General features: G+C 37.3%; 1 protein-coding gene across 1 annotated transcript in view; it reads right to left on the reverse strand.

The window, feature by feature from the left end:
• Nucleotides 1-994: 994 nt before the first annotated feature.
• Nucleotides 995-19,706, reverse strand: part of LOC125125729 (ERC protein 2) — a 422,494-nt gene continuing 403,782 nt past the window's right edge. Inside the window, exons 7-9 of the mRNA XM_047777153.1 lie at nucleotides 11,962-12,099; nucleotides 4,440-4,580; nucleotides 995-1,328 (exon numbers count right to left, since the gene is read on the reverse strand). Of these exons, the coding sequence (XP_047633109.1) occupies nucleotides 1,173-1,328; nucleotides 4,440-4,580; nucleotides 11,962-12,099 (435 nt within the window). The 3' untranslated portion in view covers nucleotides 995-1,172. The remainder of the gene's footprint in view (nucleotides 1,329-4,439; nucleotides 4,581-11,961; nucleotides 12,100-19,706) is intronic.

Raw genomic sequence — 19,706 nt, forward strand, 5'->3', positions numbered from 1 at the left:
TCTTCTACTCTTCAAGATTTTTATTTAACTAGACATTGCTTGAAAAAAAATGAGATATTGAGTGGATTAGGAAAGAGACTTTGCAATATAGAGATTTTCCGGTATTTTGTTGCAAAGGGATTTGAACTGCATATTTACCTTTTTCTATGTTAATAAGGAGACTCACGAGTGTGAAATCTCATGACAATTTCCTAAAATTCTATGGTAAAGTGAACACAGTGTAATCACATTTCAGTTATATACTGCAACATACAAAATAGTATATTAAAATTTAAACTATCCAGAATAATTTCTCCACAGATATATGATGCTTTCACATCCCTATCATCTATATCATACATTTTCATAACTTTAGCAAATAAATCCCCATCCCAGTGTGTTATGAATTATACATAGTCAAATTTTATTATATGCTTTGTTTGTTTAGGTTCTTATCTCTTTTGAATAAGTTTATAAGTTGTCAAAGGGAAACAAAATGCTTAAACTCATAATGTTATGAGTTTTATGTGAACAATGAGTGCAGACATACCAAACAACACAGGGAAAAAGTCAAAGGAATGATGCATGACTGGAAATGTACTCCACAAAAATGTCCAGTTCAGAGAAAACATGTTAATGTTGCAATGCAAAGAGTCTGCTTTCTTTTCTGAAGCCTTCTACATACAAGCTTGCTTAGACATTAAGGCCATTTCTGGTATAAAATAGTCAATCCACAGTTCTTCCAAGGACTTGACTATTTTGGTAAACTTCTGGAAATTTAACATTGTCAGGTAAACTTTTACAAAATTCCAATTAAAAAATTGACCTACTTATGCAAGTAGTAAAAGTTTATCAACATATAATGGGGCCCTTGGATTCTTTGGTTTGCTGCAAAATGTTTCCATTTATCTTTTTTGATAGTTGAGATATTTCCAGCGAGTAATGGTTGGCTTTTATATTTTTCATTTCTCCTATTATTTTTACCTACTCATCACGTTTTGTTTTGTTTTGTTTTCCAGACAGGAAATAAAGATAATTTTTGAGGTTCACAGACAGATTTGATGCAGACTTCTGAGGAATTAAGATGGCTAATTAATCCTTTTATCAGCAGATGATAAAAGATAAAAGACTTTTGAAAAATATCACTTCCTTTCCTATTGTATAAATTCATCATAAACTGGGTATGTTTTTTCTTAGATTTCACTTACCTTCTTTAACTGTGCTTCCAATTTGCTACATTCTTCTTTCTTTTGTTCAATGGCTATTTCTAGAGACTTTAATTTGGAGTCTCTTTTCAGCCCAGCTGAGGCTAATGAAGATGCATGTTCCTTAAGGTCAATTAAACTAGACTAAAAGGAAAAGAACAGTACTAAGTAAAACACTGAAATTTCTACTAGCAATGTCTTCGATGTGAATACATTGATTCTATACATAGCAATAAAGCATGCATTAGACAGAGAGGGTAAATATAGTCTTACTAAGGTAACAATAGTCGGCTCTGGCCAGGAAATTAAAGTTGGCTAGTTTACAGAACTGAGCAGGATCTAATTGCAATAAAATCAAATGTGACCAAATGGTGTGGTCAGTAAATGCATGTTTCGTGTCTCCAAGTTATGCTAATGATCTGAGTCCCAAGGTGGTCTTTACATGTCATGGCAAAGCAGACACCGTGAACCTTCCATTTACATTTACTGCTGTCAGGTCACACAGACTCTAAGATAAATATGAAAGAAATTTAATGCTTTTCTCCCCAAAAAGAGCAAATCAAGTATAAAAGAAGAATCCTATTAAGTTTTTTTTTAATCAAACTCTATTTCTTTAACAGAAAAATGACTAATGGTTCTTGAACATTTAGAGAACCAAAGATAAAATGAATCAAAAATTTAGAGTAGATTTCATGTTTTAGTCTTTTGTAAATTCAGATGCAGCAGATAGAATGAATTTCCCCAACTCAGACATGGGGTTACCTAAGTCGTTTCATTCAGCAAACACACCCAGACCAAGGGTTTCCCTGTAGAGTATGAATCCCAAAAGGTAAGGAAATAAGTATATGCATATATCACAGAATATAACTAGGAAGGCAATGTCTATCACCAAACAGGAAATGGTTAGCAACATCTAATTATGTGAATAAATGTTAGGTTCAACCCAAAATCAGACATGGTGCCTTTCCTTTACATCATTTGCAGTGCCTAGGAGGATACTAAGCACAATAGCAGTTTCTCAGTAAATGATGGGTCTAGTACTTTACTACTTCATGGGCACTGGTAAAGCATTATTGAAAAAGATACCACCACAATCACCCAGCAAACAACCTGGGTCCTAACAACCCTCTGAAATACAGGTTAGCCCTTCTTATTTTGTAGGTTAGGAAACTCATGTGAGGCTTTGTCTTCTCCAAGGTTCTGAGGCTATTAATGGGAGACACAGGTCTCAAACCTAGGTCTCCATCTCCAATTTCAATGGTCTTTATCATGTAACTTCCACAGAAAATAACAAAGGACCTTATAATCCAAGCACTTTGTCATGGTGAAGATTATTACCCTAAGTTAACTATAAGCACCCTGCTAACAACAGTTACATTATGTTTTTCTTTATAAATTCTAAATTGCCAGGTGTGACAGTTATCTGTGTCAACTTGGTTAGGCCACAGTCCCCAGCTTTTCAATCAAACACTAATCTAAGTGTTGCTGTGGAGGTATTTTGCAGATGTGACTAACATCTATGATAAGCTGCTTTGACTAAAGGATATTGGTCTCCATAATCTGAGTGGGACTGATCCTATAGGAGCAGAACTGAGATTTCACTCAGAAAAAAAGAAATTCTACCTGTGGGCTGCGGCATCATCTCCTGTCTGACAGTTTCTAGTACACCCTTCCTGATGGCCTTCCGTGTGAATTCTGGATGTGCTTGACCAGCCCCCATAACTATGTAAGCCAATTCCTTGCAATAAATTTCTTAATACAGTTAAATTTCTTAATACAGGCCTGTTTTTCTGGTGGAACCTTGACTGACATACCAACCCAGTGGCAGGCACATTATTATACAGGAAAAATAAATGTTTGCAGGAATGCCTGTCTGAAATTCATACAATGTAGGCATTGTTAACAAAATTCTTTTTGTTTAAAGCTTATGCTTTACCATGTCATTAAGATCTCTTTTCAATTACAAATATTTATTTATTTATTTTAAGGTGCAAACTCATGAAAAACACTTGTAATCTGTGGTTAGTGGTACAAATGAGATAGAAAATTCTGTACCTTCTGTTACATACCAAATACATTAACTACAGATACCCACAGTGGAATTAGCAATGAAATAGTAGGAAGAAGATTTATATTCTTTATTTTCATATCAAAGGAACTAGTGTGCTTAAGCTTTAAGAAATATAATTTTGCTTCTGCGGGTCCTCAAAACTCCTATTACTCATCAATTCTTCCCTTCTTGGATTCCTAATTTAGACAGTACTTTAATTTGTATAAAATTATCAAAACACAAGGACTGAGGTGATAACTTTGGAGCTGGGAAATACACAACTATGCTGTGATACAGCCCACAGGGTAAAAGGATCTGTAACAGCCCCAAAGGAGATAGACAGTTTCTGCAGACAAAAATAAATGTGAAAGGACCAACTGTGGACAACGGTGGATATCCAGAGTTTTGGAGACTAAATAAAAGAATGTGCATTGCTACTTCTCAAACTTCTCTACCAAAGTATCCCTAAATAAACTAACGGGGTTATAAGTATCCCTCAGAGTAAGGACATCCTCCACAACCACCAAGCAAAAAATGTTTTTAAAGCATATTATTTTACATTAAGATACAGATGAGAGTTGTATACTGAATTCACGTTTGCACTAGTATTAAAATACTCCTCCATAAAATAAAATAAAATAAAATACTCCTTCCATAAAATACTCCTTACCATAAAATAAAAATGATGTCTGAGAAGAGCAGCGCCAACCTACTACACCTGTGTCCAGCATGGTTCCATATTTCATAATTTGAGTCATCAAGTGATCCATCTGAGAAGCACAGATGAATGTACAACTCCCAACACAAGAATATAGTACATATCAGGCCCTCAGTAAAGTGAAGTGATTGTTATTATTACCAATACTATCGTTGTTATTGTTAGCTCAAATAAGAGATCATGGGACATTGAAAAAACTACAGAATCTTCCAAACCATAGAAACATGGTATGACATCAAGAAAAATTTCAAGACGCTACATTCTATGTGGACAGTAGAATACAGAAGATATGCATAGCGCATCACCAGATGAAAGGAGTTATAGTATATACTGTTCTTTCAATTCAGATAATTTTACAAAGCAAAGGTAACTATGTCCCCCATGATTTCACATGGTCCCTCAAACTAAATCTCTAGTCTCTTGAGGCTACCATGAGCATGGGTTTATGAGAACCACCAGGGTGGTTCATTTGTTTTTCCAGACTCACCTCTTTTTCAGTCAGTTCAGCTTGTAAAGCATTGACCTTCTCCTTCAGGTCTTTGTTCTCTTTTCGGAATGACTCTATCTCTTCTAGTCTTTCCCGATCATCTCTCTCTCGTTGTTCTTTCAAACGTTCAATTATCCTTTCCTACGAGGCAATTGTAAAAAAAAAAAAAAAAAAAGGAGAGGGGAGAGATGAGAACCCACCGGTGTGTCTGTGTCAAGGCATGCTGCAGAAAGAAATAAGAAGCAATACACGTAAGAAATGCTCTACAGGAATCAACACACAAGACATTCAAAACTCAGTTTGTGAACAGGCTGTGCATAACAATATTTGGGAAAGGTAGTCAATACAGCTTTCAGCTTGTTAATTGAAGTTATAGTCAGCTTGTTAATCTTCTCCCTACTATTTTTACATTCATGGTGGTATCAGAAAAATTCCAAGAGTAATTCCAGAAAAGGGAGGTTCAGGCACAAAGTCTTGTATGGGCAAGGGGAAGAGGCAAAACCAGTCTCTTGGACTGACTTTCTCATTTGATGTCAAAGAACTCTCCTTGGTTTCTGAAGACTCTTCTCACCAGAAATGGGGGGAGGGTCAAAGTGGGGCAGGACCTAGACCATCCAAGTACTTAGGGCTAGACTCACAGTAAGAACTTGAGACGAAATAAAGAATAAGCTTATCATATAAGTTATTTTCCAATGGTTCTGGAGATGTTTATTTACTTCTATATTCTCAATCAGTAGAGACTTGAAACAGTCCTAGAATTTGAATAGAGTTTTAAACAACTGATTTACTGAGAGGTTACTACATGCCAGGTACTGTGATGTACCCTGTGTATATATCTAGTCATCATCACATCTGTGAGATCTGAACCAGAACTACTGGTAACAGAGTAATAGGGAGGAAACTCAGGTTCATAGAGACCTACTAACCTATCCAAAGTGACCTAGCTCATAAAGGGAAGGCCCACCCTGATGTCCAGGGCTGTCTAAGTCTTAGCCACATCCATTAGAACACACTGTCACACACATATGCCTGGAGACATTCAAGGAGATGTGAGGGCCTGCCTGCCCTTGACTCTTATACTGAAATAAACATTACTCTGGTATATATATTTTCCAAAAATGTGAAATCTTACCAATATCAAAATAAGAATCCCTTTTTAAAGGAAAATTCTGCTTGAGTAAAATTTGACCTAGATTTCTGAAATTTGTTTCAAATTACCCAACACATAATTTCCTTTTGGATGGCCATGTTAAGAAATACTGGTGCAATAATGATTCTTAAGGATATTATCTTTTACATTCTTATAAGTATATAGCACAAAACAATGTCTGATACATAAGACAACTGTAAAATAGTGTTTAATTCAGAGGGAAGTTAGTTTGAACACTTAACCTATGATTTAAGATCCCCCAGGGAAGCAACTGTTCTACCCCAATGACAGTAATTTATATGTCTAATGCTTTCAAGGAGGAAAAAAAGTACTATTATTGTATAGTAATTATTTTAAAACACTTTAAAATGAAGTAAATTATTACAACAGTCAGTGTAGAAATAGAACAAATGAGTCTATTAGTTGCCTACACTTGTTTCTTCTTGATTTCAGTTACAGTTCTATTTCATTTTGTGTCATTGGTAAGTGGATGATTATGTGGTTTGGTCAACAGATGAAGGAAATGGTCTCAGTGCACAGTTAAGTCTCTCAAGGACTTTCAACAATTTCAGCAACTGAACCCTTACTGCCTTTTTTTTTTTTTTTTGTCTTTTTGCCATTTTCTTAGGCCACTTCTGCAGCATATGGAGGTTCCTAGGCTAGGGGTTGAGTCGGAGCTGTAGAGCCCAGCCTACGCCAGAACCACAGCAACGTGGCATCTGAGCCGAGTCTGCATCCTACACCACAGCTCAAGGCAACGTCAGATCCTTAACCCACCCAGCAAGGCCAGGGATCGAACCCGCAACCTCATGGCACCTGGTTGGATTTGTTAACCACTGAGCTATGGCAGGAACTCCACCCTTACTGCCTTTTGCCTGCACTTACTGAAAAAGCTTCACAGCTAGTCACCCAACAAACAGGCCCTCTCCATCCCATCACTTCCACCCCATGGCTCTTGGAGTGACTTTTTTTTTGTTTTTTTTTGTTTTTTAGGGCTGCAGCCTCAGCATATGGAAGTTCCCAGGCTAGGAGTCGAATTGGAGCTGCAGCTGCAAGCCTACACCACAGCCACAGTAAGGCAGGACCCCAGCTATATCTGTGACCTACACCACAGCTCACAGCAATGCCAGATCCTTAATCCATTCAGCAAGGCTAGGGGTTGAACCCGCATCCTCATGGATACTAGTCAGGTTCATTACTGCTAAGCCACGACAGGAAGTCCTGGAGTGACATTTTTAAAGCCCCAAACTGACTGTGTTACCTCACTATTTAGAAACCTTCCCAAAAATTGCTCTGGCCATAACATGGGGCATTTATTCCCTCTAGGCACCCTTCACTTGATTTTACTGCAGTCCACTCTCTCAGTCTTGCTTTCTAAAGAGCAACATTCAAATCTTACGATTCTCTTAACCCAGGGCTGGGCAAACTGTCTGGCAAACAACTGGCAATTAAAAAGGCTGATGGAAGGAACACAAATTCAAATTAAGGATCAACCCGTCTTCAAAGGACAGGAAATGAAATTGAGTACTCATGTTAACATCCAAAAGGTGTCAGAGCCACTTGGAAATTAGGTTGAGTTGCCCTAAGCACTTGTACTATTGACTAGGCATCGATGACAAAAAAAATCAGCAAGGAGTATAATGTTTTTAAGTGTTATTGATGATTCAATAGTACAAAATATTTCTCTGTCAATCACAAAACTAATTTAACTGTCAGCCGCGCAGGGCCAGATGTCAAAAACATGTGTTAAAAGGCCGTAATATGCCATGATCTACTTGATTAACAACTAACTTGCAGAAATTCCAACAATGTGTTCTTGTTTTAGTCTTATTTGCATTGGCAAGTGTTCTCTGTGCACCCATATGGCTTTGCACAGGTCTAATCTACTTGTGCTTTATCACTGGGCAGGAACAGCACTGCAGTGGCCTCCAGCTCTGCTATCTGGCTTTCTCAACTGCTTATCTGCTATGTGGCCACAGCAAGGGTTGGCGAGACGGGCTTTATAAACACTGTGGGTTCCTTGAGCTTCTGTGTGTCAACCCTAGAACTAAGTCATACTCAATCTTAACTCACTATGTGGCATTATTTTTTAACTCTCTACCGATTTGAATAACTTCTGGGAAGTTAAAAGGAATAACATACTTCCTGGGATATAATAATCCAAGTGAAATGGTGGATGGTGCCTAATGGACACTACTCATCAACCAAAAGGCAGCAAATAATTAAATGTTCCTTAAGTCTATGATTTTTAATTAAACATTTTCTTTTTTTGCACCGTGTCCAATTATACATGGATAAAAATGGAACTTCTCAGGCAAAGGCCATTAAAAGTGATTGCAATGTTGTCAAATGCACAAGGAACACAATATTTGGGTTTTAGTCCCATCCCATCACCCATGAACTGAATAACATTGGGATAATCCAGAGGAGGCAACAAAGTCTCAATTACAGGCAAACTTAGAGAGAGTACAAGTGGCTTCCCAGAGTGCTCGGTTGAGACGTTAACTGGTGCCATGGTTGATTAATGATGTCTACCCAGGGCCCAGAAATGGGGAATGGTGCTGAACATGTCCCATATTGTCATTTCCGAGCAAGTCATTTCACCTCACTGAACCCATTCCCTCTCTTTAAAATGAAAGACAATGGGGAGTTCCTGTTGTGGCACAGCAGAAGTGAATCCGACTAGTATCCATGAGGACATGGGTTCAACCCCTGGCCTCACTCAGTGTGTAGGGGATCTGGCATTGCCCTGAGCTGCAGTGTAGGTCGAAGATGCAGATCCTGAGTTGCTGTGGCAGCCATAGCTCTGATTTGACCCCTAGCCTGGGAAGTTTCATATGTCATAGGTGTGGCCCTAAAAAGCAAAAAAGAAAGAAACAAAGGAAGGAGAAAAGAGCATGGATTTAATGTTTCTCAAAGTGTGGTCTTCCAAACCCTTGCATCAGAATCACTAGGCATGCTTGTTAAAAATCAAAGATTCCTATGCCCCACAGAAGAGCACTGAATCAGACTCACTAAGAAAGAGAATCCAGGAAATTTCATTTTAAGAAGCTCTCTAGATGATAAGATTACTTTGGATACATACAAAAGTCTGATACCCACTGGAATAAACACTTACAATAAATCTACTAATCTCTACCCTATGATAGAGAACTGTGCCAGCTCCTATCCAATATTTTTGTCTGTGTTTTTCAAATACACTAGCATTCTGATTTGGGCACCTTTTAAAAACTCCTTCCAAGTAAGTTGCTCTGTGTTTGCTTTTATTTATCAGCAGGTGAAAGGCTAAAAATCAGGTGCAAATGGATTTTGGAAACCAATAGCTCAAAGGCCAAAGCTGACCTACCAAACTATTTTTGTTTAGTTTAAGAATCGTAATTTAAAATCAAAACTTGAAAATTTTGAGATAGGTCAGAGATGCTCCAGCTTGCCATAGTCACTTAAGTCCCTACTGCTTAACACCAAACCCACTTCTCTCATTTTTGCTCCTGCCTTGCCCTTCATAGCATCTAATTCTCAACTCCTCATCTATGGGCCAGTGCAGATTCCACATGCCTGAGATTAGAAAACTGAATAGTTATTGTCAAGGCAATCCCAAAAGATAATGAAATTTAGAGGTCAGCTAGTTTAAATGTACATTTTGCAGAAAAGGTACTGAGATGCCTGGAGAAGAGAAGAGTCTTGCCCCATGTGATGTAATTATCAATAGTAGGGACATTTTGAGGGGACCAGCCTCCCAGGGACTTCAAGATTTCCTTCCTGGACATCCCTTCCATCTCAAAGGAAGAGCTTAAATAAAGGGAGTAGATTCTGATTTGAGAATTGTTTTGGAATTTAAACTAGAATAAATTTAAAAAAAAGAATTTTTTTTTTGCTTTTTTTTAGGGCTGCACCTGCAGCACATGGAAGTTCCCAGGCTAGGGGCTGAATGAAAGCTACAGCTGCTGGCCCATGCCACAGCCACACCAGATCAAGCTGCATCTGCGACCTACACCACAGCTCATGGCAAAGCTGGATCCTTAACCCACTGAGAAAGGCCAGGGATCGAACCCGAGTCCTCCTGGATGCTAGTTAATTTCATTACCGCTGAGAGACAATGGGAATTCCAAATAAATCAAATTGTAATGGGGAAAAAACACCGATAAAATTCTGCCAAAAATCCATGACATGGAAAAATATATAGTATAAAGTTATTTCTGTGTATCTGGAGAAAAAATTCAAGAGAAGCAAGTGGACTAAAATTATATCACTCAAAAACTGCAAAAGGGATACATAATTATTAATAGTTATTGAAATAACATTTCCTTATTCAATTTTACAAACAAAATACTACAAGGAAATTCTGATACTGAATTCCTGAAAATTATAAAAAGAATATTTTCTCTGAAAAATCATCTTATTCTTATATTTCCAAATAAAATCCTCTAATGCTTAAGTTATAATCTTATAATTTTTATTTATTATTTATTTTTAATTTTTTTGGCCATTCCCACAGCATACAGAAATTCTGGGGCCAGGGATCAAACCTGAGCCATAGTAGTAAGTCAAGCCACAGCAATGACAACACTAAGTCCTTAAAGGCTACACCACCAAGGAACTCTGATAATCTTCTAATTATTAATAGGAACATTAAGACTATCTAGCTATGGCATTATGAGTTTTTTTTGTTTTTGTTTTAGTTTCTGTATTTTTAGCATAGAGCAGTGATTCTTAGATTAGAGTCACAATGATCTAGTGAGCTTGCCAAAGTGCAGACTTCCAGGCTCTACTCAAGGTTCTGATTCAGTAGGTATACATGGGGCCTAAGAATTATATTTTCAGAGTCACTTCCTGGTGATTCAGAAGTCGAATTCAGATAAGATTTCTTTAAGATTCACTGACTTGTGGAACTGGTAGGTTATTTAATCAAATTTCCCCATCCTACAAATGGGAATTTGAGGCTCCATGAGAGAGAGTTATCTGTTGAAGTCACCCAGTTACTTAGTGGCAGAGCTGAGACTGGCTTGTAGATATCCTTCCATTTGAGCTCATTACCCTAGAATTTATGATAATGGAGAATAGAAGACAATGCTATTACTATACTCTGATATCCACTGCCCCCCTCCCAAAAATTACCCCCTGCATTTGTGGCAAATCCTGCAAAGCACTGCAAAATCAAAAATGGTAAGACCAAGGAAAAGAAATGAAATGGGGTCTACTCACATACTTTAAAAATTAAGGTTTCTTTTCTTTGTTTTTCAAGCTTAGTTTGAAAATAATTATGTCAATAACATGGGCCTAAAGCCTGGACTGATGCATGACATGTCCAACCACAAATAAGCTATCTTTGCTCAGAATCCCTACCTATTTTACCTGCTTGGTTCTTGGGTACTGGCTCCTTAACACTTAAGAAATGATGGGGGATAGTGATGTCTTGCTTGCCTCTGTCGTCTTCTCTAAGACAGCCAGGACCATTGTCATCTAGCCTCTGCATCTCTCTCGCATGCTCACTTTTAAAATATTAGTAAGAGCAACTCATCCCTTTGGAGTGCTCACTCTCTATCTGCTGCTCTGCTGAGAGTTGCTCATGCCTCATCTCACTGAATTCTTATAAGAACATTGTACACTGTGATGAAGGTCCTTTTCATAGTAGAACCTGGTGGAATCAAGCCAAGCCTAGAGTCTAATTCTTAACCATGGGGCCTCTGCCATCTTTAAAAATATTTTCCCTCTATTTCGTTCCTCTCTGCCTGTTTCCATCATTTCATTCTCTTTATGCACTCACAAGCACATGTGTATATGCATGCACATGTATGTTTACAAGCATGTGAGCACATGAGGAAATGGAAGAAGCCACCCAACCACCCTTGAAACCTTGCTCAAGTTATGTACCTTCTCTTGGCCTGAATTCCAAAGATAGAGAAAGAAGGGGGAGTGGGGGATAGGGAGAGAGGAAGGAAAGAGTGAAGGAAGAAAGAAAAAAGGAAGGAAAGAAGAAAGGAAGGGAGGGGAAGGGTGGGGAGGGAGGGGAAGGCAGGCAGGCAGGGAAATGGCTGGTCAGAAAAGAGTCAGAGCAGATGATGAGAGACTCTATGGGTGAGGTTAAAGATTTTGGTTTCTATCATTCTAAAAACAATGCCAAGGTAGTTGAAAGTTTTTAGTCAGGGCCAAGGGTGATATGATCAGGCATGCATTTCAAAAAGAATCCTTGGGCTTCAATGTGTGAAGTTTACCACAGAGAGCTAGCATAGGAGTGGGAGGCCAAGTGGAGACTAGGGTTAATGTGAGTACACAGAGAAAAGCAGGCACAACAAAATGCATTTGGATCATCTTGTCCCAATCATGATTTCTCTAAATCCTGATTACCCCCACTAATCTTTAGTCCAAGCTCACCTTCTCTGACAAAGCCTCCTCAAGAGTTGCCAGTGCAGTATCTGTATTACTGGAATCAGTCTGCAGGGACTTCACTCTGTCTTTCAGATTGGTCAGTTGCTTGTCTTTATCTCTAAGCTGTTCTTGCAAGTTTTCAATCTGAAAGTAAAGATCACCATGTTTAATGCACATTTTATTATATATCTAGTGCCAAGATTCCTGAATTGGACCTATTAAAAAATAGACCCAAGATTGTGGAAATTGTCAGTATTACAAGGTTATACTTTGACTTAGAATCAAGGACATTTTGATGAGAACTTCTTTCTTCCATGTAATTCAACTCTGTCTTTAAACGGTAATACAGATGAGCAGAACATCTCTTTCCATTCAAATGTTAAGTCCTTCAGAAATGTAAGCACTGTTATTTCTGTTTCTACCCTTTCATCAGCCCTTTAAGTCTCAAGTCCATAGACCTAATCTTGGTGTAGTGAATCAGAGAAAACACATTTGCAGGATTTATTCATTCAATGGACGGACACGTATTGGGTGCTTATTCTGCACTGAGCAACACATCAGTATATGATAGAACCTATGTCATTCACTCACTTCTTTATTCAGTATGAAACTTTGTGATATGCCAAATGTTGTCAAGTGGCTGTTTCAAAGTAACCACATGAAAAGCCAAGTAAGTTATCACCATTAAGACTGTTAATGGCAAGAATTTGTGATATAAATCAAATGTAACAAGTACTAAACACTCCATCTGGCAAGTAAGTCATGTGCTGGCAACCAACCAGCTACTTTTATCCACTATCTGAAGCCTGAAATAAACACACCAAATAGCCGATTATAACGCCTGCCCAGAAGCAACAGGAAAGACCTTCTCTTGGGCATTGCCTACATTATCATTCATGTTTTTATTCTCTGCTTTCAAACCATGTATTTCTTATCTAAGGATTAAAAAAAAAGCCCCACTGTACAAACAATTTATTCGTATTAAGGGTTTTAAAATGACAAGGAAAAAAAGCAGTACAACTCTAAGATAAGTCCATTCAAAATATTTGTATTCTGCACCCAGGCTTTCTCAGGAAATCATTCCAAATGTGTGCTCCACAATGTGTGATTCAAACTAATTTTAGGATTACTTGATTCATATAGCATGACTCTGGAATGGCAATACAAATAATGACAATAGTAAAAGCAATAAAAAGAGGAAGGATGACAGCAGAGATGGCAGCAGTAGCAGCATCGACATAGCTCTATGCAAAGATAATGACCCTGCTGACCCTTAACCTGAGGACAGAGGACTTGGCTAATTTTTTCAAGGGTTAAAATGGATGCGGACATGGAGACGGTCTTTCCATCCTTCCATTCTTCCCACCTTCCTTTGCTCCTTCCTTCTTTTATTCCTTAGTTTCTCCTTCCCTTTTCCTCCTCTTTCTTCCTCTTTCTGTAAATACACTTTTTTTTTTCTTTTGAGAGCCACACCTGCAGCATATGGAAGATCCCAGACTAGGTGTCAAATCAGAGCTGCAGCTGCTGGCCTACACCATAGACACAGCAACACAAGCTCCAAGTTGCATCTGAGAGCTACGCTGCAGCTTGCAGCAATGCTGGATCCTTAACCCACTGAGTGAGACCAGGAATCAAATCTGCATCCTCATGGATACTAGTTGTGCTCTTAATCCACTGAGCCACAACCGGAACTCCTACAAATGTACTTTATAATAAGACTTGTTTTCTGCCTTGAGACAGACATCCTGGTTTAGGTCAAATTATTAACCTTTTCCTTCATCAAAATGCACTGTGTTCCTATCCAGCTACCAGTGAGAGAATTCACTGTCTCTCCATGGAAAACACAGGAACTCAAAATGTATAATCATCTGTAGTCAAAGGCTCCTTCCATTCCAGACAAGTTTCATGTAGTTACACATGAAACAAATATGCAAGTGAGCAAATATATGGATGGCTAGCTATCCGAATTATAGTTATACAGAAGAATCCAGAAGCTGAGAGGACTGACTCTTGAGAGAGAATGTGTGTTGAGTATTCACCCACAAATATATCTGTATACACACTTATTTGCAAATCCATGGCTCCAAGCAAACGGATTAAGATACCCTGTCCACCCTGAGAGATAGTGCCCTGGAGAGGGAGAGGGGACTTCTTCTCAGGGCATGAACCCCAAGGCAGTAGCATCAGTGATTTCAAGGGACTTTGAACACTAGAAATAGAGGTTAAAGAAGACTGCTATGAGCCTGTGTGAGACTCCCTTAGGCCTCCCCAAATTACAGGGAAGACTAAAGATGTTGAGGGTCAGGGGTCCTAGGAGAATGCAGGTAGGAGATAAGAGCTGAAGACATATGGGCTGGTGAGATCTTGAGCTACAGGGGTGACATATCTATTTATCTAACATCTAAGAACTCAGCAGAAGAGCCAGTTATACCACAAACAGGACTCAAAATCAGATCTGGAACTAGAGACATTTATAAAGCTATGGATACACTTTAAAAATTTTGCACAAAAAATGCCAAGAATGATTATTAATAAAGGTAGAGCACAGACCAGGGTAAAGAATATAGCCTTTTGTGAAAATTTTTTTAAAAAAGAGCCTATAAATACATGCAGCTATTAAAATAAAATTTTATTCTAGTAAAAATAAATAAATTTTAACAGTGTTTAACTTTGGGGGACAGGTTCTAGGGTGCAAAGGGTGGAGGGAAGCTTATCTTTCTCATTTTAGTACATTTCTATAGTTTTCTGCTTGAATTTTCTATGCGGTTTCATGTGGGTTTTACTTATTTTTAGTGACAACTAAATTACCTAGTTGGTGAGATTAAAGGTCATTTTTAGTTTATATGTGTATATAAAAATTTAAACCATTATGCAAATATTTGAAATGTTTGCATACAATTGATAAGTGGAAATAGAATGAGAAGAAAAAAAGGAGAATGTAAAATCATATGACATTTCTTTGTAAAAAGAAAAAATTCTAGCATAGAACAAAAATACTTATATGAGTAACCCATTAAAATATTATTTGATAATGGTACAACTGATGATTTTGCTTTACTTCTTTAAACTTCCCTGCATTCTGCGAGCCTGTTTTCCTTGAACATATAGACAGAATAAAAGCTATTTTAAGATGAACTATAAAGTACGAGAATGGTTCTTTAAATGTGCTTTGAACAATAAGTCTGTACGTTTTAAAAGGACACATTGTAGGAGGAAGTATTTCTTTGTTACTCCAAGAAAGACTCAATTTTAAATTTTTAATTTTAGGAGACTAGGGTTAAGTGTAAAATTCTGCATCTTTTTTAAAAATTACTTTACAGCTTTCTAATGTTAACAAATCATTAATGATATTTACAAGAAAAACGTGTTGGGAACTTTTCTTCAAAAGCTGAGGCTATAGTAGATTCAAAGAGAAGGTAGTAGAAAATAAGCAAATTGAAAACCAAGATTAGGATGGGGAGGTTTGAAGGTGGAAAGTGAAGATTTTGTGAGAAATCCTTCATGCTACAAAAAAATGGAAACCACTTAAGCAACATAGCCAACTTACTGGTAGTCACTGTGACTTGATAAAATAAGAGATGAGCCTGAGCAAAGGGTTGTCCTTGCCTTTGAACTGAGCTGCCTTTCCATCAGAGCTGGACAGACTCAGAAAGAGCCAGTTTTGCTCAAGAGGAAACTGCACCTTCCAGAGCTGACCACAAGAGAGAGGAGAAAGGTCAAGGAAGAGCTCAGGGCCTGGAGGTCCTCAGACAGCCCTAATTCCAACAGCTTCAAGCTGACTTCTGAAACTCCAGGCCTGCCAAGCCTGAGGAAGGCCAATGCCCAGAGGGAGATTTTTGTGGGTTTTCACACAAGTGTAGGCTCCCATAGGAGAGATGTCTTTGACAAAACAACAGCAGCCTCCTTGATGCCACAATTGCTGCCCCTCTCATCTGGTCTCCAAACAGCAGCACAAATAACCCTCCTATAACGAAGATCTGATTTGTTACAGACTTCCTTTCTTAAAACTCTTCAATTGCTTCCCATTGCCTGCAGATAAAATCCAAACTCTCTGACATGGAACATGAGGCTTTTCACAGGAAAGCTCACCTGCTCTTCTATCACCAGCCAGCCTTGCCCCAGCCTTAAAAAACCACTCCTGCTAACCTCCCAGGACCAGACTTCATCAGTGAAGCTCTCGGGTCTCTTTTGGGAGATTTTTGATTACTGACTCAATCCCCTTGCTAGTTACAGTTCTACTCAAATTTTCCATTTCTTCATGCTTTGGTCTTAGTAGTTTGGTGTTTCTAGGAATATGTTCATTACATCTATGTTAGCAATTTGTTGGCGTACAACTGTTTATAGTATTTGCCTATAAAACTTATTTCTGCAGAGTTGGTAGTAATGTCTTGACTTTAATTTCTAATTTTAGTAATTTAAGTTTTCTTTTTTCTTAGTCCACCTAGGTAAAATTTTGTCAACTTTACTGATCTTTTCAAAGAACTAAATTTTGGTTTCACAGATTTTCTTTGTCTTTCTAGTCTCTATTTCACTTATCTCTGTTCTCTTTGTTTTCTTCCTTATAGTAGCTTTTGGTTTAGTTTTCCCTTCTATATTCTTTTCCTTTCTTTTATTTACTTATTTATCTATTTTGCTTTTTAAAAAATTTATGTATATGTTAATTCCAAACTCCTAATTTATCCCTCCCCCATATCATTCTCATTTGGTAACCAAGTGTATTTTCTGTCTGTGGATCTACTTCTGTTTTATATATAAGTTTATCTGTATCATTTGTTTTAGATTCCATATACAAAGCAAGATCATGTGATATTTGGTTTACTTTGCTCAGTGTAGTAGTCTCTACATCTATCCATTTTGCTTCTTTTCTAATTTCTTAAGTTGTAAAGTGAGGCTGTTGATGTGAGATTTTTCTTGTTTTTTTTTTAATGTAAGCATTTATAAACTTAAATTTCATTCACAATATTGCATTCTCTGTATCCCACAAGTTTCAGTATTTTTGTGTTTTTGGTTTTTTTCAACTCCAAGTATTTTCTAATTTCCATTGTGATTTCTGTTTTGATCCATTAAAAGTATGTTGTTTAATTTCCACAAATTTCTGACTTTTCCAGTTTTTCTTCTGTTACTGATTTCTAACTTCTCCTGTTGTCAGAGAAGATACTTGTCAAGGTATCTCAATTTTTTAAATCTACTGAGACTTTATTTGTGGCCCCCAAAATGGCCTCGCCTTGAAAATGTCCCCCGTACACTTAAGAAGAACGTGTGTGCTATTATTGAGTAAAGTATACTGAACATGTCTGTTAGCTCTCATTGGTTTACTGCATTAAGTCCTTTATTTCCCTGTTTAACTTCTCTCTAGCTGTTCTAATATTAAGAGTATTGGAAGCCTCCAACTATTATTGCAGTTTTTTTCTCCCTTCAGTTCTGCCAGTTTTTGCTTCATGTATTTTGATGGTCTGTCATTAGGTACATAAATGCTTTTAACTGCTTTATCTTCTTGTTGTATTGAAACTTTTATTAATTCATAATGCCTTTATCTCTTTAAAGTCTATTTTAACTGATATTAGGGTAACTACCGTGGCTCTCTTTCAGTTACTATTTGCATGGAATATGTTTTTCCATCCCTATTTGTGTTTTTGAATCTAAAGTAAGCCTCTTAGAGACATCATATAATTGGGTATGTTTTCTTTTTTATTGTTTCCTTGATCCATTCTGCCAATCTCTAATCTCTATCTTTCAGTTGGAGAGTTTAGTCCATTTACATTTAAAGTAATTACTGAAAAGAAGGGACTTATACTGTCATTTCTCCATTTGTTTTCTATATACCTTAAAAACTTTTGTTCCTCATTCCCTGCATTACTGTCTACTTTTGTGCTTAGTTGCTTTTTGTAGTGAAATGTTTAAATTATTTTATCACTTCCTTTTGTGTATATTCTATAGGTATTTTCTTCATAGTTATCATGGCAATTACATTTACCATCTCAAAGTAATAACACTTTATTTGAATTTATGCCAGCTTAACTTCAATAACATACAAAAATATTTCTCTTTTACAGCTCTTCCCCCAACCCTTTCAGTTGTTTGTCACAAAATTACATCTTTATACACTGTGTGCCCCAAAACATAAATACCTCTTTTAAATGCACTTACCTCTTAAATTATGTAGAAAATTATTAAAAAGTAGAGTTACATACCATTGTTATAAGAACAGTAGCCTTTGTAATTGCCCATGCATTTATCTTTATTGAGATCTTTATTTTTTCACATAGCTTTAAGTTACCATCTAGTTTCCTTTTACTGCACCCTGTAGAACTCCTTTGAATGCTTTCTGCAGGACAGCTGCAGTGGTAATGAGCTCACTCAGCCTTTTTATTCATCTGGGAGTATCTTCATTTCTCTCTCTCTCTCTCTCTCTCTCTCTATTTTTTTGGTCTTTTTAGGGCTACACCCATGGCATATGGAAGTACCCAGGCTAGGGGTTGAATCAGAGTAATAGCTGCCAGCCTACACCACAGCCACAGCAACACCAGATCTGTGCCACATATGAGACAACAGCTCACAGCAACACCAGATCCTTAATCCCTGAGAGAAGCCTGGGATTGAACTCAAGTCCTCATAGATACTAGTTGGTTTGCTACTACTGAGCCACAAAGGGAACCCTTTTCCTAACTCCTGAAGAATGATTTTGCTAGAAATAGGATTCTTAGTTAACACTTTTTATTTTTATTTTCTTTCAGCACTTCGAATACATCAGCCCATTGCCTTCTGGCCACCAAACTCTCCAATTAGCAATATGTTTATAATCTTATTTTAATCTTATTTAGGATCCCTTGCAAGTGAAAGGACATTTCTCTCTTGCTGCTTTCAAGATTCTCTTTTGTCTTTGGCTTCAAAAGTATGATTATAATGTGTCTCCATGTGGATCTGCTTGAGTTCATCTTTCTTGGAGTTCATGGAGTTTCTTGGAATTCACTGAGCTTTTTGAATGTTTATATTCATGTCTTAAAACAAAGTTGTAATTTTTTAGGCTATTATTTTTTCAGATATTCTCTTTGCCCCTTAGTCTCTCCTTTCTCTTTTTGGGACTCCCACGGTGTGTATGTTCATCTGCTGGATGGTGTACCATAGGTCCTGCACACTGTGTTCACTTTTTTTAAATAATTTTTTTCTTTCTGCTCCTCAGACTCAATAATTTTTATTACTTCAAGTTTGTTGATTCTTTCTTCTGCTGCTCAAAGCTGCCTCTGAATCCTTTTAGTAATTTTATTATTTCAGTTGTTACACATTCCAACTCCAAAATTTCCTTCTGGTTTCTTTTTAGTATTTCTATTTTTTAAAATTTTTTCTTAAATTCAATGAATGTTATTATATTTATAGTTCTACAACCAACATCACAAGTTTTTCTATATTTTTATTAATATTTCCATTTCATTCACACTATGTTTTCTTGACTTTTCCATATCTTCTTTTAGTTCCTTGAGCACAAATCCCCATTATTTGGAGCACAGGATCCTTCTTACCCACTCTGGCTGCCGTGAGCTATGTGCGGACTGCTCAAAGAACACATGTTCATCTGCCTTCCATTTGGCTAAGGGGTAGGGGACAGGTAGTTTATACTATGCTAAGAGCGGACAGTGACCAAAATTAACTGTATTTTTACTATCCATACCTTCCCTTGGAAATTGCAAGCTTTCAATAGACTTCAGATTTCCAAAATAATACATAAGACAGATTCTGCCAGGGCAACTGGTGTC

This window comes from Phacochoerus africanus, chromosome 1 (assembly GCF_016906955.1).
Source record: "Phacochoerus africanus isolate WHEZ1 chromosome 1, ROS_Pafr_v1, whole genome shotgun sequence".
NCBI lineage: Eukaryota > Metazoa > Chordata > Mammalia > Artiodactyla > Suidae > Phacochoerus > Phacochoerus africanus.